Here is a 14,422-nt window from a genome sequence, read left to right as displayed (position 1 = left end):
AAGATCAAAGTGTAGTGAGTAGACCAGCAAGGTACCTGCCATGATATAATCACCTCTCAAATGCTAATTTGTTTGGTTATAAAAGATGAGCAAAATAAAGTTCAAAATTGCAAGATTTCTTAGGTCACACAGTATTTAGTAAATACTAATAGCACTATAACCTAAGCCTTTGATTCGTTCCAGCACCCCCTCCATATTATACTATTTCTTCCACACCAAAATCACACTAGTTAAAACTTTAATCTTCTTATATATTCAGAAAGTTTTTTAAATACTTCAGTGTTTCAGGGTCATCTCTTGTTGATTTGTGAACTATAACATTTTTCATTATTTTAGTGGTTTGTAATATGAAAATCAATTATCATCCTGCTATAACACTGATTACAAGCATAGGAGATAGGGCTGACTTATTTACCGTGCAGGTTACTTCTAGGCAACTCTATGGAGTTCTCTCTCATAGATCTAAAGGAAAAAAAAAATCTACTCCTCCTTTCTTTCTAGAGAAAACAAAAATACTAGGAAAAAATGTTTTTCTTCAAATGGAACAAACCAAAAGATTCTGCCACATTTGTGTTTAACACTGGAATTTCCAGCTCACTTTCTAAAGTATGAAAAAGAAATGAAATCAATGGCAATAGAAGTGAAGTGTATTTTGAAAAAAAAAAAAAACTCTTCAAATTATTCTAACTGCTAAGTTTTAATCACTTTCAACTAAGAAAGCATATTTCCTAAATGTGAGTCTGACAATTTAATAGACAAGATACACAGACAATTATGGCTAGGGCAAATGTAGGCTAAATGTTCAGAATAAGTAAGGTCTAGTAAACTAATTAACTGAAGAGCACTTCCACCAGACATCTTTGTAGCTAAAAGATGCTGCTAAGCATTCTGCTGAAATACTGACTTCTTTCTACTGCTTATATCTTAGATGAATGCAAACGTTGTCATAATACACTTCCATCTTTTGTTTTCATTCCCAAATAGAATATACTCTGAACTAGTCCTTCAAAACCAGATGTCACAGAAGACTAATTATGCCCTCCTCTAATAAAATAATTTTAGATCAGGAGAGTACTCTAAAGGCAAAATAATTAATATGTGAAAAAGAAAAATGAGGACAAGCAAGTTTAAACGGGACAGCTCTGCTTCAGGCTGCATTTAAGAGAGTTTGAGACATGTGAATTGAGTACAGGTAAGGAAATGAAAAGTGGTTCATCACCAACATCTGCTTCTAGCCAAGACAGAACAACAAGATGATATTTACTCTTCTGTCTGAGACAACTCCAACAGAGAGAACATATTAAACAATGATTTGCAAAACAGTACATCAGGCAATGAAGGGTGGTAATCCCCTGAAAGAAAGCAAATGAAATAAGACTAGCAATTATCCACACTTAGTATCTTTAGAGTTTCCAGAATAAACTGAGAGAAAAGCTAAGCAAAACCAGGGAAACTCTGAGTTAAAGATATGGAACTAAGCTGTTGAGATAATAACAGGTGGCTAGAAATCCCCCCAAAAAACAAATGCCGAATGTCTTCTCTGATATAAAGGGAGTGACTCAAGATGGAGTAGGGAGGAAGAGCATTAGAAGATGATTACCTCTAGATAGGGAAGAGAGATGGGAGGGAAAGGGAGGGAGAATGGGAATTGCATGGAAGATGGAAGGAGACCCTCATCGTTATACAAAATACATGTATAATAACGTGAGGAAAAAAAAAAAGAAGTGTGTCACATTAGATTGGGTAGAGAGAAGTGATGGGAGGGGAGGGAAGGGGGGAAAGGAAGGACAGCAGAATAGACATTATTACTGCTGTGTGTATACAGGTGACTGCGTGACCAATGTGATTCTGCAACCTGTACACTCAGAAAAATGAGAAATTATATCCCATCTGATTCAAATGTATGAATGTCAAGGTCATTGTACTGTCATGTGTAACTTATTAAAACAAATTAAAAAATTAAAAAAAAAATAATAGTGGCTAGAGTTCTCAAAAAAGAATACTAGAGAGGGGAGAGCAGAAGAGAGGGAAAACCTTGGAGATCTACAGAATTCTCCTTGAGTACTGACTTGAATACTAGTCAGAACATACATGTGAGAAAAGGACCAGAGGCCAGGAAAAGATAAAGAATTAGAAGAAAAAATGTCCAGCACTCATGAAGGACCAGGACTTGTCCCCACAAGTCAGACTTAAGAACCTCATAATTTATAAGGAATTAGAGAAAGAATCAGTAAAGTCTTACTTCTGAAATGAGAAATAATTAAACCTAGACTGAGCACTGATCCAGTCACCCTTCAAGTTAACAGCAAGACTAGAAGAACCCAGCTGCTTCCAAACAAATGAATACTAAACAAAGCTCAAGAATATTTATAAAAATAAGAAATATCAAACACCCAAAGAAGGTAAAATTCACAATGTACAGTATCCAAACAAAAATTAGAAGTCATGCAAAGAAGCTAGAATACATAACCGATAATTAAGAGAGATAAGAGAAATCAAACCAGAATTGACATGTTAGAATTAGGAATAAAGGCATTGAAAGTGTCATTATAACCATATTTTTCCAAAAAGTTAAGAGAAATCGAAGATTTTTTTCAAAGACACAAATATCAAACTTCCAGTGATAAAAATGACAAAATCTGAGATGAAAAATACACCTAATAGAATTCATGGCAGACACACATTATAAAAGAAAGGTAATAGGAAACACCCAAAATGAAACAAAGAGAAAACAGGAAAGTAAATACACAGATCATGAGTATGCTGTGGGTCAACTTCAAGTGGCCTACAGATCTAAATGGAATCCATAAAAGAACAGAAGTGGGAAAAGAAAAGGGAGAAGAAATAATATCTGAACTTTTCCCAAATGAAAATTTAACAACAATAGAAGCAATATGCACAACAAATTCCACCCATACTTTGAAGACAAAAAAATAAGAATAACAATATTCTGTCAACCTAATTTTCTACACTGAGCAAATTATTTTACTCCTTTTCAAAAATAAAAGGGAAATATAGACTTTCAGTTAAAAGAGACAAATTCATCATGAGTAGACTTGAACTATAAGAACAGTTAAAAGGAAATTTTCTTAGAATAAAAATATTTGTAGATCCAATAATATGTATCTACACCGGAATGGAGAACAATGGAAATAATTGTGTGGGAAAATAAAACTTTTTCCTTACTGTTTAAATCTTAGAAGATTAGTCTAAACAATAATTGTAACTATATAATGTGGAGTTTATTGCATATACATATAATTTCAAGAGAACAAAGTTTGGGAAAAAAGAAATAGAAAACACTGTTGGAAGCCTTGTGTACTACACTACAAATAGTACAATATTACCCCAAGGCAGACTGACTAAAGATGTATACTATAAACTAAAGCAACCAGTAATAAAACAAAACAAAGAAATACAGTTAACATGCCAACAATGGAGATAAAATAAAATCCTTTTTTAAAAGATTCAGTTATTCCAAACGAAGACAAAGAAAGAAAAAAAAGGAATACCAATGAAGGAAGAGGAAGGGAGGAGTACAACAGGGAAAAACAGCAAACAATTATCAAGATAACAGACTAAACTATGTTAATAATCACATAATACACAAAGTAAGCCATGTAAATATAACTGGTCTAAGCCATAAAAGCTAAGAGATTATCTGAATGGATAAAAAAGCCAGACCCAACTATATACTGCCTACAGGAAATATACTTTAAATATAAAGGTACCAAAAGGTTCAATATGAAAGGTATGCTATGCTAGCACTAATCCAAAGAGAGCAAAAGTAGCCATTCAATAGCAAAATAGAGTTCAGAGCAAAGATCGGTATTATCAAGGTATTTCATAAGAATAAAAAAGTTAATTCATTAAGAACATGTACCAATTCAAATGTTTTTCTGAATCATAAGAGAATTTGAAAATATCTGAAACAAAAAGTGATAAAATTATGAGAACTGGATAACTCCACAATTTGGGTTAGAAATTTTTAACACCCCCCTTTTAAAATTATTTTATTTTTTTGAACACCCTTTTTGATTGACTGACAGGTAGATAGATACTGGTGCTGGAGATTGAACTCATGGCCTGGTACCTGATATAAGAATGCATCCTACCACTGAGATATGTCCCAGTCCTCTAATAATATTTAATTGAGCAAATAAATAGAAATCACTACACCAAGTAATACTATCAACTAACTTGACCTAACTGAAAATTATGTAACACTTTACCCAACATAAAACTCTTTTCGGGAAAATATCTCAACTTAAAAGAACTTTAATCATACCAAGTATATCAAGTATTCTCTGATTACAACAGAATTAAATTAAAATTCAGTAACATATCTGGGAAATTTCTAAAGATTTAGAAATTAAAGAACACCTTTATCTAAATAGCTCATGGGACAAAGAAGAAATCAGAAAGGAAATCAGAAAACTTTGAAGTGAAAGTGTTTTAGTCAGCTTTTTTGATGCTGTGACCACAACATAGCAAGAATAATTAGAGGAGGAAAAGTTTGTCATGTGGCTTCAGAGGTCTCAGTCCACAGGCTGCTAACTTCAATAACTCTGGGTCCAAACTGAAGCAGTACGTCATGATGAAAGGGTGAGGCAGAGGAAAGCAGTTCAGGACATGACAATCAGGAAGCAGAAATGACTAACCTCTGGACACCAGGGCCCAAATACATAATTGTAAGGCATGCCCCCAATGACCTACCTCCTCCAGCCATACCCTACCTGCCTACCTATCACCCAGTTAATCCATTCAAGTGTATTAAAACTATTTATTAGGTTAAGACTCTCCTTAAGACTCTTCCAATCATTTTACCTCTAAATTCTCTTGCATTGTTTTACACATGAGCTTTTGGAGGACACCTCACATCTAAGCCATAATAGAAAGAAAGAAACAAAAAAAATCAAAAAGTGTGAGGCAAGCAATAGAGTAGTATTTAGAGGGCAAACTACAGCATTAAATTCTTATATTAGTAAAGAAGACAAGTCTAAGGCAAATGACCTTAGTTTCTACCTTAAGAAAACAGACAGGGCCTGGAGTTGTGGCTCAGCAGTAGAGCGCTCACCTAGCATGTGCAAGGTCCAAGTTCCATCCTCAGCACCACATAAAAATAAATAAGTAGGGCTGGGGATGTGGCTCAAGCAGTAACGCGCTCGCCTGGCATGTGCGGGGTGCTGGGTTCGATCCTCAGCACCACATAAAATAAAATAAAGGTGTCCACCAAAAACTGAAAAATAAATATTAAAAAAATTCTCTAAATAAATAAATGAAAACAGACAAAGAAATCAGGCACGGTTGTGCATGCCTATAATCCCAGAAACTCAGAAAGCTAAGGCAGTAGAATCCCAAGTTTGAGGCCAGTCTCAGCAATTTAGAGAAACCCCAACCCCCCCAAAAAAGGGAAAAAGTGAAAATCAATATAATTAGAAGCAGAAAAATACTGGATAAAAACCAATGGAGGGGGGCTGGGGATGTGGCTCAAGCGGTAGCGCGCTCGCCTGGCATGCGAGGGGCGCTGGGTTCGATCCTCAGCACCACATATAAATAAAATAAAGATGTTGTGTCCACCGAAAACTAAAAAATAAATATTAAAAAAAAAAAAAACAATGGAGGGCTGGGGATATAGCTCAGTTGGTAGAGTGCTTGCCTTGCATGCACCAAGGCCCTGGGTTCAATCCCCAGCACCACATTTTTTAAAAAAGGCAACAAAGCTGGCACTTAAAAAAAAAAATCAATAAAATTGATAAACCTCTAGCCAGACCTCTAGGGAAAATACTGAGAAGATATAAATTGCTAATATCAGATGATAGAGTCCATATTTTACAAAGTCTATAGAACAGATATTAAAAGAATAATGAGAATATTATAAGCAACTTTATGCCAATAAATTCAACAATTTAGAAGAAAGGGATAAATTCAAACTTACCAAAGCTCACTTAAGACATAGATAAGTTTAATAGCACTGTATGTATTAAAGAAGTTAAACATAGATACAACATAATTCCATTAAAAAACCAAGTGGATTTCTTTATCAAAAGTGATAAAATAATTCTAAAATTTATAAGAAGGGGGATGAGGTAAAGGTCAGCAGTAAAGTGTGTGCTTAGCATATGCAAGGACACACAAACACATACAGACATACACGCAGAGAAATGCAAAGTTCCTAGAATAGCCTAAGTCACTGTAAAACAGAAAAGCCGAAAAATTCATATAAATTGATTTCAAGACTTATTTTAAAATTGTAGTAATGAACACAATGTGTTCTTGGTACCACGACACACAAGTAGAATAGACTAGAATAGAGACACCAGGAAAGTACCGTGTACATGTATGTGGACAACTGATTTTCAACAAGGATTCAAAAGCAATTCAGGGAAGAATTTTTCATCAAATGTGCTGGAACAAGCAGATATACAATGGATGTTTCACTTCCAGCACTTCAAGGGAAAAAACAAAACAAAACAGATCTCTCTGGTCAACAGTTCATATCACACACAAAAGTTAACTCAAAATAGATCAGAGACCTAAAACTATAAAACTTCTAGAAATAAAAAGCACAATTCATAAAGAGATAAACTGAAAATTGAACTTCTTCAAAATTAAAAACTTCATCTCTTCAAAAAATACTGTGGAGAGAATAATAAAACTATAGAGAGAAAATATTTGCACATCATGTCTCAATGACTTATATACAGGATATGTAAAGAGCTCTCAAAATTAAAAAAAAAAAAAACACCTCAAGGGGCTGGGGTTGTAGCTCAGCCATAGAGTGCTCGCCTAGGATGTGCAGGGCACTGGGTTTGATCCTCAGCATAAAAATAAAACAAAGGTATTGTGTCCAACTACAACTAAAAAACAAAAGAGTAAAAAAAAAAAAAAAAGTCAAAATAATGGACAAAAAGTTGACACTACTCTACTATCATGTACACCTAAAAACAACAAATTTTAAAAAAAAGAGCCAGAGGGGCTGGGGTTGTGGCTCAGTGGTACAGCGATTACCTAGCATGTGTGAGGGTCCGATTCTCAGTACCACATATAAATAAATAAAATAAAGGTCCATTGACAACTAAACATATTTAAAAAAAAAAAAGAGCAAGAGAAAAAACATTACATATCTGGAGGGGGAAAAACAGAAAAAATGTTAAAATAAATAAATATATATATATATATATATATATATATATATATATATATATATATATATATATAAACATTGTTAGTAGCTTTATTTGTAACAGCTTAAAAATAGAAACTACTTAACTAAATATCTATGAGCAGATGAAAGGCTAAACCATTTGTGTATATCCACACAATGGAATGAGACTTAACAATGAAAAAAGAATGAGACTCAACATTGACTCAAATTACAACATGAATCAACCTCAAAATAATTATGAGCGAAAGAAGACAAAAATTACATAAAATTCTAGGAAATAAAGACTAATGTACAGTGTTGGAAAACAGACTGGTGGCTGCATGGCATGAAGTACGGGAACTGGAAGGGGAGAGTTACAAAGGCCCCAAGGAAACTTTTGATGTGATGTATATGTTTCGTTATCCTGACTGAGGTGTGATTTCATGGGTGTATTACAAATATCAAAAATAGAGTTATATACAAAAACTGGCTTTTTAGCCAAAATATAACCTGTTTGACAATACCCTATCAGGATGCTGCAACTTACACTTAAATAATAAAAGACTTTCTTCTCCTAACAGTCTTTTCCTCTTATGCTTTTCTCACCAGAGTTCCCTAAATTCTACTTATCAATCTGCACAGACTCTGGGATACCATTCTAATAGTTCATGGTCCCAAGAAACCAGAAGCATATATTTCAACAGTCATATTAAAGACAATTACCATCTACATTGAACACCATTTAAAAGCATACTTACAGACTAACAAATATTACCAAATAAGGTTATGATAAAAATTCAAATCAGCATTCTTAATCAAGAATCCTCTGAGATGACAATTTTCATCAACTAAGGAATATTATGTCTGTCATCTCTAGTTATGTAAATAAACCCACCTTAAACATAAAACCCAATTACTAAAAACCTCCATTATAAAATTTTACAACTTTATGAATAATGTTTTTGATTTCTATATATAATACCAACTTTTCACTTCATTTCAAAATCATGCTTCAAAGCATATGGTAAATGAACAGGCAGAAGTCTCTAAAAATGTTTAAATCTTACTAACATGGTCACTGTTAGGAACAAATATCTATTTACATTAAATTTTTCTACTTATCTCGTATGGATTTCTGCATATAACTTTAGAACTTCATTTGTTTAAAAATTCTAATTATGGCAAGTTTTCAATAGTAAACCTGTTCCTAAAGATTGAAGAGAAACTTAAGGGCCTTGTTTTATTCAGTTAGGTACAGACTCCTACAACTGAAAAACAGTCTAATTCTTAAAGTAATATAGTTTTAAAAATCCAACTCTACTGCAAAGTTTATAACCTAAACCATGCTACTCTCTAAATGAATTACTGAAATGTGGTATAGAACACTATTCATCAATTTAAAAATATTGATATGTGTAACTCTGAGAATGGAACTTAAGGGCATTATCTGAATGAAAAAAAAATCCAAACCCAAAAGTTGGTACTATATAATTCCATTTATTTAATGTTCTCAAAGTGACAAAATAAATCATAGCAATGGAGAAACAACTCAGGGATCGCCAGGGGTACAGATGGAGAGAGGTGTAACTATAAAGAAGGAATAGCAAAGAGTTTCTCTGTAGTGATGAAATAGTTCTGCATCCTGACTGGTGGATATTATATGGATCTACACATATGATAAAATGCCATAGAACTAACTATGTATCAGAAAAAGAGTGCATGTAAAAACTGATGAAATCCAAAAAAGGTCAACAGTTAATAAAATGTCAATTTCCTGGTTTTTGATAATATACTTCATTAGTTAAATTAAGTATTTAAGATGTTACCTTTGGGAGAATCTGGGTAGAGTATATAGGAACTCACTGCATAATTTTGTGACTTCTTATAAGTCTAAAATTATCTCACAATAAAAAAGTTTGACACATAGAACAAAAAAGGCAGCAGACACTGCAGAGACAATAAAAAAAGCAAAGCTATAACCAATAAATTCAGTAATAAAAAGATACTATATACGTAAAACAAAGACTGACTGCTATTTTTAAAAATTTAAAGAAAGAATTCTTAGAAATTCCAAACACAGGGGCTGGGGTTGTAGCTCAGTGGTAGAGTGCTTGCCTCACATGTATGTAGGTACTGGGTTTGATTCTCAGCACCACATAAAAATAAACAAATAAATTAAAGATATTGTGTCCATCTACAACCAACGAAAGAAAGAAAGAAAGAAAGAAAGAAAGAAAGAAAGAAAGAAAGAAAGAAAGAAATTTCAAACACAGTAATATCAATTTTTTTTTTTCTGGTGGTGCTGGGGATTGAACTGAGGGCCTTGTACATGTGAGGCCCCAGTAAAGATTACTAAGAAGGTTGAAAGAAAATATTTGACATACACTCAAAAGTACAAAAAAAAAAGAAAGAAAAAGAAATGGGCAAAAGTGAAAGGATAAGAAAATTATACAACTAATTAAAACAGGTCAACATGCAACTAATACATATGCTCTAAAGAGAACAGAGAAAATGAATGGGAATAAATTATCAAAGAAAAATTTCCAGAATTAACTGATATAAGCAGCACTCCTATCAGAAAATTGTTGACAAATACATAACACTACAATATCTACAATGTGAATGGTATACATTTACAGATGACCCTTTTTTTGCAATATGCACCTAATAAAACCATACATGATAGGTCCAACTCCCCTTAAAGGAATTATTTTCTTTAACTTTAAATACTCCCACCAATTAACATCATAACCTATTATATCATTATTCATGTTTTTAAATATAGGTGAAGTTTCACAGTATATATAGTAAGTCAGCACTTTCTTTTGTCAAATACTACTATATGTGTGCCCTTGTGTAGGAATATAGATATGAAGATTGACAAGGTTCTTAAAAACTTTCAATCACACTTTTAAAAACTTTTTTTTCTTAAAAATGAAGTGAGCCTCCTTGTAAATTTCTGATCAGATGTTCCTATTCATTTGAATTAGTTTGTCCTTAATAAAGAAGCATTATTTTCAATTCTAAATTTTTATTTTTAAGTGAAAATAACCTGTTTTTATTACTCTAACAAATATCATGACCCTAGTATTTTAAACTAAAGGTTTTATACTAAATATATTTTTGAAGCAACTGATTTATGCATGCTTTTATAAGCATTTTTAATGTGTTAAGACAGGTTGGCAAACTATGGCCTGTGGGTCAAGTTTAACCCATCACCTGATTTTGTTAACACAGTTTTCTTGGTAAACACCTTTGTCCATTCATTATAGGTTAAGCACCATAATTCAAAATGCTCGAAAATCCTCTTGGACACTTCAAGTGAGAAATTCCAAGCCTGACCTTATGTGATAAGTCACAGTCAAAACTCAAGTGCACCAAAATTACTACATAAAATTACCTTCAGGTTTTATATATATATATATATATATATATATATATATATATATATATATATATATATTATATATATGAAACAAACGACTTTCTTGTTTAGACTTAGGTCTCATCCTTAACATACTTCCCTGTTGATATGCAAGTATTCCAAATTTTTTTTTTAAACTGAAATCGGAAATATTTCCCAAGCATTTTGGATAAGAGATACTCAACATATATTACTGCTTATGGTTTCGTTCACATTACAATACCAACATTCAGTGGTTGGGACAAAGACCTTGTAGACCGATATTTAAAAGTAGTGTGCAGATCTTTAAAGAGCTCACTTTTGAAATCATGCTAAGGATCTTTTATTGTCAGAAGAATATCAAAATTATATTTTTACCTAACTCTCTTAGATAGTCTTCCTTTCTTAAGAAATTTATGCTATGGAATCATGCTGTTTCTCTAATAAAGTATCAAAACTCAGACTGGTGAAATAAATTACAAGGCATGCATACATAAAACTATGTAATTCAATTATAATGTATCAGATAATTTCATGACCCAGGGTATGTTCAGAATTTCCTTTTTCTAAAAGGAGAGGTTATATAATAGTTCATACAGTAATATCTAGAAATCATTTTTAAGTATACATGTGTGGTTTTTATACATTAAATGTATATCCAGGGGAAAAATAGGCTATAAATACCAAAATACTTAAAAGTATTATTTTGATAGGATATTTTTATTTTCTTTTATAGGCCTTCCAGTGTTTGCCAAATTTATGAAATGAAAACGTACTACTTTTCCAATGACAGGCATTATTATCTTAAAAGAATCAGCAGAACCACAGGAAAGTATTCTAAAAAGTTAAGATAAAAAGGTCTAGCTTGAGATTCTGCTCTTATAACTCTATTACTATAACAAGCTTAGAAAAACATCTCTGGACCCAAAACCACAAATTTATATATGCATAATGTGATTAATTCAACTATATACATAAATAAGCCTTGACAACCAGCAAGATGACCAAAGTTTTAGACATTAAACGGGGGAAATCACAAGAACTTCACTGTATTTTAAGGAAAGGATGCAAAGAACTACATACATACATACATACACACACACACTAAAAATAAAGTAATTTTAAAATACTGAATATCCCAAAATTCCTTAGAAAATAAATGATCAGTAGGATAGTGGTAATGATGGCAGAAGGAATAAAACATAGTTAAAATGCTTTAAATTGTGCTAACATTTCCTAATTAGGTAAGCAATGCCACCTGCCTAGATTTAAAACCTCACAGAAGAACAATTATCTTTATTTAGAAATTCTATCTGGTTGAAAATCAATTTTCACTAACCCCAAAACTTATCTGGCTTACTCTCTGTTTCAGTGGCAGTTGTAGATTTTTCTATTCAGAGTGCATGTTCTATAAAAGTCATTTTAAACATTAGGCTTTATCTTCCAAATACATTTAGTCCTGTAAAATACCACTAATTATAAGTAATTAAACTAATTCTTAATTCATCCAATATAAAAATATATCCAATTCCATCTTTAGAAAATTATTTCAATTATTTCATTTCTATCTTGAATTTTATTTTCAAATATATCAAAAATATCTCAAAATTAGTCTTTCCTTAATTAAGTTTTTATATTCATAAAATACAGTATCAAATGGAATGCATTCCCAAGTTACATTAAATAAAAAACATCAAAATCATGAAAACAACAAAAATATACTTCATTTATTTTAAATAACTTGCCATTAAACTGAAAGATATATGACCATTTTCATCTAGAAATGTAAATGATCACAATCAAACAAAGGCCAACATATCCCTCTCAATCTTTCCCTCATATTCGTATATGTATATAATTATAAAACAAAGATATCATGTAATAAATACATACACACCTTCCTTTAGCATATGCCAAGGTAGACACACAAAAACAAGAAAAAAATGTTGAAATCAGAGTATAAAGGGACTCTGCTCTTTCAAACAATGCAGCACTGAAAGCCAGGTCAGCATCCTTGGGCATTACTAGGAAACTTTAGCACATCTGATATTTCCATCATCTTCAAGATTCTTCTGAACAATCAGAAAATTTCCCCCTACCTCACCTCTCCACAGACTTCCTTTAGCTTTCCTCCCTCTACTGTGTAATAATGCTGTTGCAGATATATAGGCTTTAAATGTTCAGAGATTCAACCCCCTCTATATATTAATTCAGTTCATTTTCTCACAGACACTGACTCAGCCGTGGGTTGTGCAGCACTGACGTTTCTAACCAAACAGCATTGTGTGAGCTGTGATCATCCCATTTCTCCATCTCTAAACAGTGATTGGATATTGTAACTGATAGACAGGTGAAGAAAACGCAGGGGATGAGGGCTTAGAGATATGTAGATATGTTGCCAATGCCATCTGTAAAGCTAATTCTAGCTCTGACAGCTTGCCAGGTTTTAGAAAACTAGGATGCAGATAACTTTCCTTTTTCCTTTCAATATTTGTGTATACATTCTGGTCAATAATGCTTTTCTTTAAAACCAAAGGGAAAATATCATCTGCACTTTAAGAATTCACTCAAGAAATATTCTTTTAAGCAACCGAACTTTTCAGTCTGCTGCTGAACTATGAAGTGATTTAAAAGGGAAAATGGAAAGCTCAGAAGAAATGAGCATGCGTACTTCTGGGGAATGAAACCTTGCGGCAAAGTCTGATATTGAATGTACGATGCATTTATCTTTAGCAACCTGGGCAGACTGCAGATCAGAGTTTTATATAGTCATTCTGCCCAACTCAAATATTCAAAAGCCTTAAGCATATATTCTTGCTATACACATTATACAGAAGAGGAACTCATTTTCTTTTTTAAAATAGCAAAACCTCCTCTAATTCAGGTGTAATCCCAGCTACTTTGAAGGCTGAGGAAGGAGAATCACAACTTGGAGGCCAATCTAGCAACTTAACAACACTTGCCTCAAAATAAAATAAAAAGGGCTGGGGATGTAGTTCAATGGTAGAAACTTGCCTAGCATACCCAAGACCCTGGGTTCAATCCCCAGGATCCCACCCCCTACTCACCACCCCCGCCCAACACAAAGATTCCTCTAACTCATAAATAAAAGGGAAAAATGTCATAATTAGACCAAATATACCTCAACCAAAATGACTTTTTAACATCTTTAGCTACTACCAAACCCTTCTATGTAGATATTAACTATACAACTACTCACACAGAAACAAAGTTCACTGATTTTTAAGTAATATATTTCTATACCACCTGAAGAGAGACTCCAGCACCTGAAGTCTATCTATGTCCAGAACAGCTTTCTCTATCTTTTATATCAGAGTGCTAGACAAATCTATATTTAAGTTGGGTGCAGTGGTGCACACCTGTAATCCTAGCAGCTCAGGATGCTGAGACAGGAGGATGGCAAGTTCAAAGTCAGCCTCAGCAACTCAGCAAGGCCCTAAGCAACTTAGCAAGACCCTGTCTCAAAATAAAAAAGGATAAGAATGTAGCTTAGTGGTTAAGCATCCCTGGGTTCAATCCTAAACACACACACATACACAAATCTATATTCAAAAGAAAGTTCAGAAAATAAAGTACCTTAAAATTGTATTAGATAGAAATCATAAAGTCAATACCTACAAACCTCAGATGGCAACCCATCAGAACAGAAAAGACTGCAACCATTACTATTACTTTTGTAAATCAGAAAGTTTATTTTTATCACACCCAGCAAGGAAAGAGGGGAAAAATTCAAAACTAAGACACTGAAAAAATAAGGCTATTCAAAAATACATATAAACGAAATACATATTTAAACAAGATGACTTTTAGATTATCTACAATATTGAGACAATAAAGAAACCTATGCTCAC

The 14,422-nt window shown here is 32.8% G+C and overlaps 1 protein-coding gene across 7 annotated transcripts in view; it reads right to left on the bottom strand.

The window, feature by feature from the left end:
• Nucleotides 1–14,422, bottom strand: part of Btbd10 (BTB domain containing 10) — a 58,567-nt gene that overhangs the window by 21,897 nt on the left and 22,248 nt on the right. Inside the window, exon 1 of one of the 7 annotated variants that reach the window (XM_058576966.1) lies at nt 12,448–13,409. The exons of the other annotated variants lie outside the window; for them this stretch is intronic. Within the exon in view, the coding sequence (XP_058432949.1) occupies nt 12,448–12,572 (125 nt within the window). The 5' untranslated portion in view covers nt 12,573–13,409. Of the gene's footprint in view, nt 1–12,447; nt 13,410–14,422 lie in introns of those variants that run through there. 7 annotated transcript variants of the gene reach the window in all.

This window comes from Marmota monax, unplaced genomic scaffold (assembly GCF_021218885.2).
Source record: "Marmota monax isolate L192 unplaced genomic scaffold, Marmota_monax_Labrador192_F-V1.1 WCK01_AAM20220418_F8-fsc00061, whole genome shotgun sequence".
In the NCBI taxonomy this organism is placed as follows: Eukaryota; Metazoa; Chordata; class Mammalia; order Rodentia; family Sciuridae; genus Marmota; species Marmota monax.
This window is presented reverse-complemented; position numbering and strand designations above follow the sequence as displayed.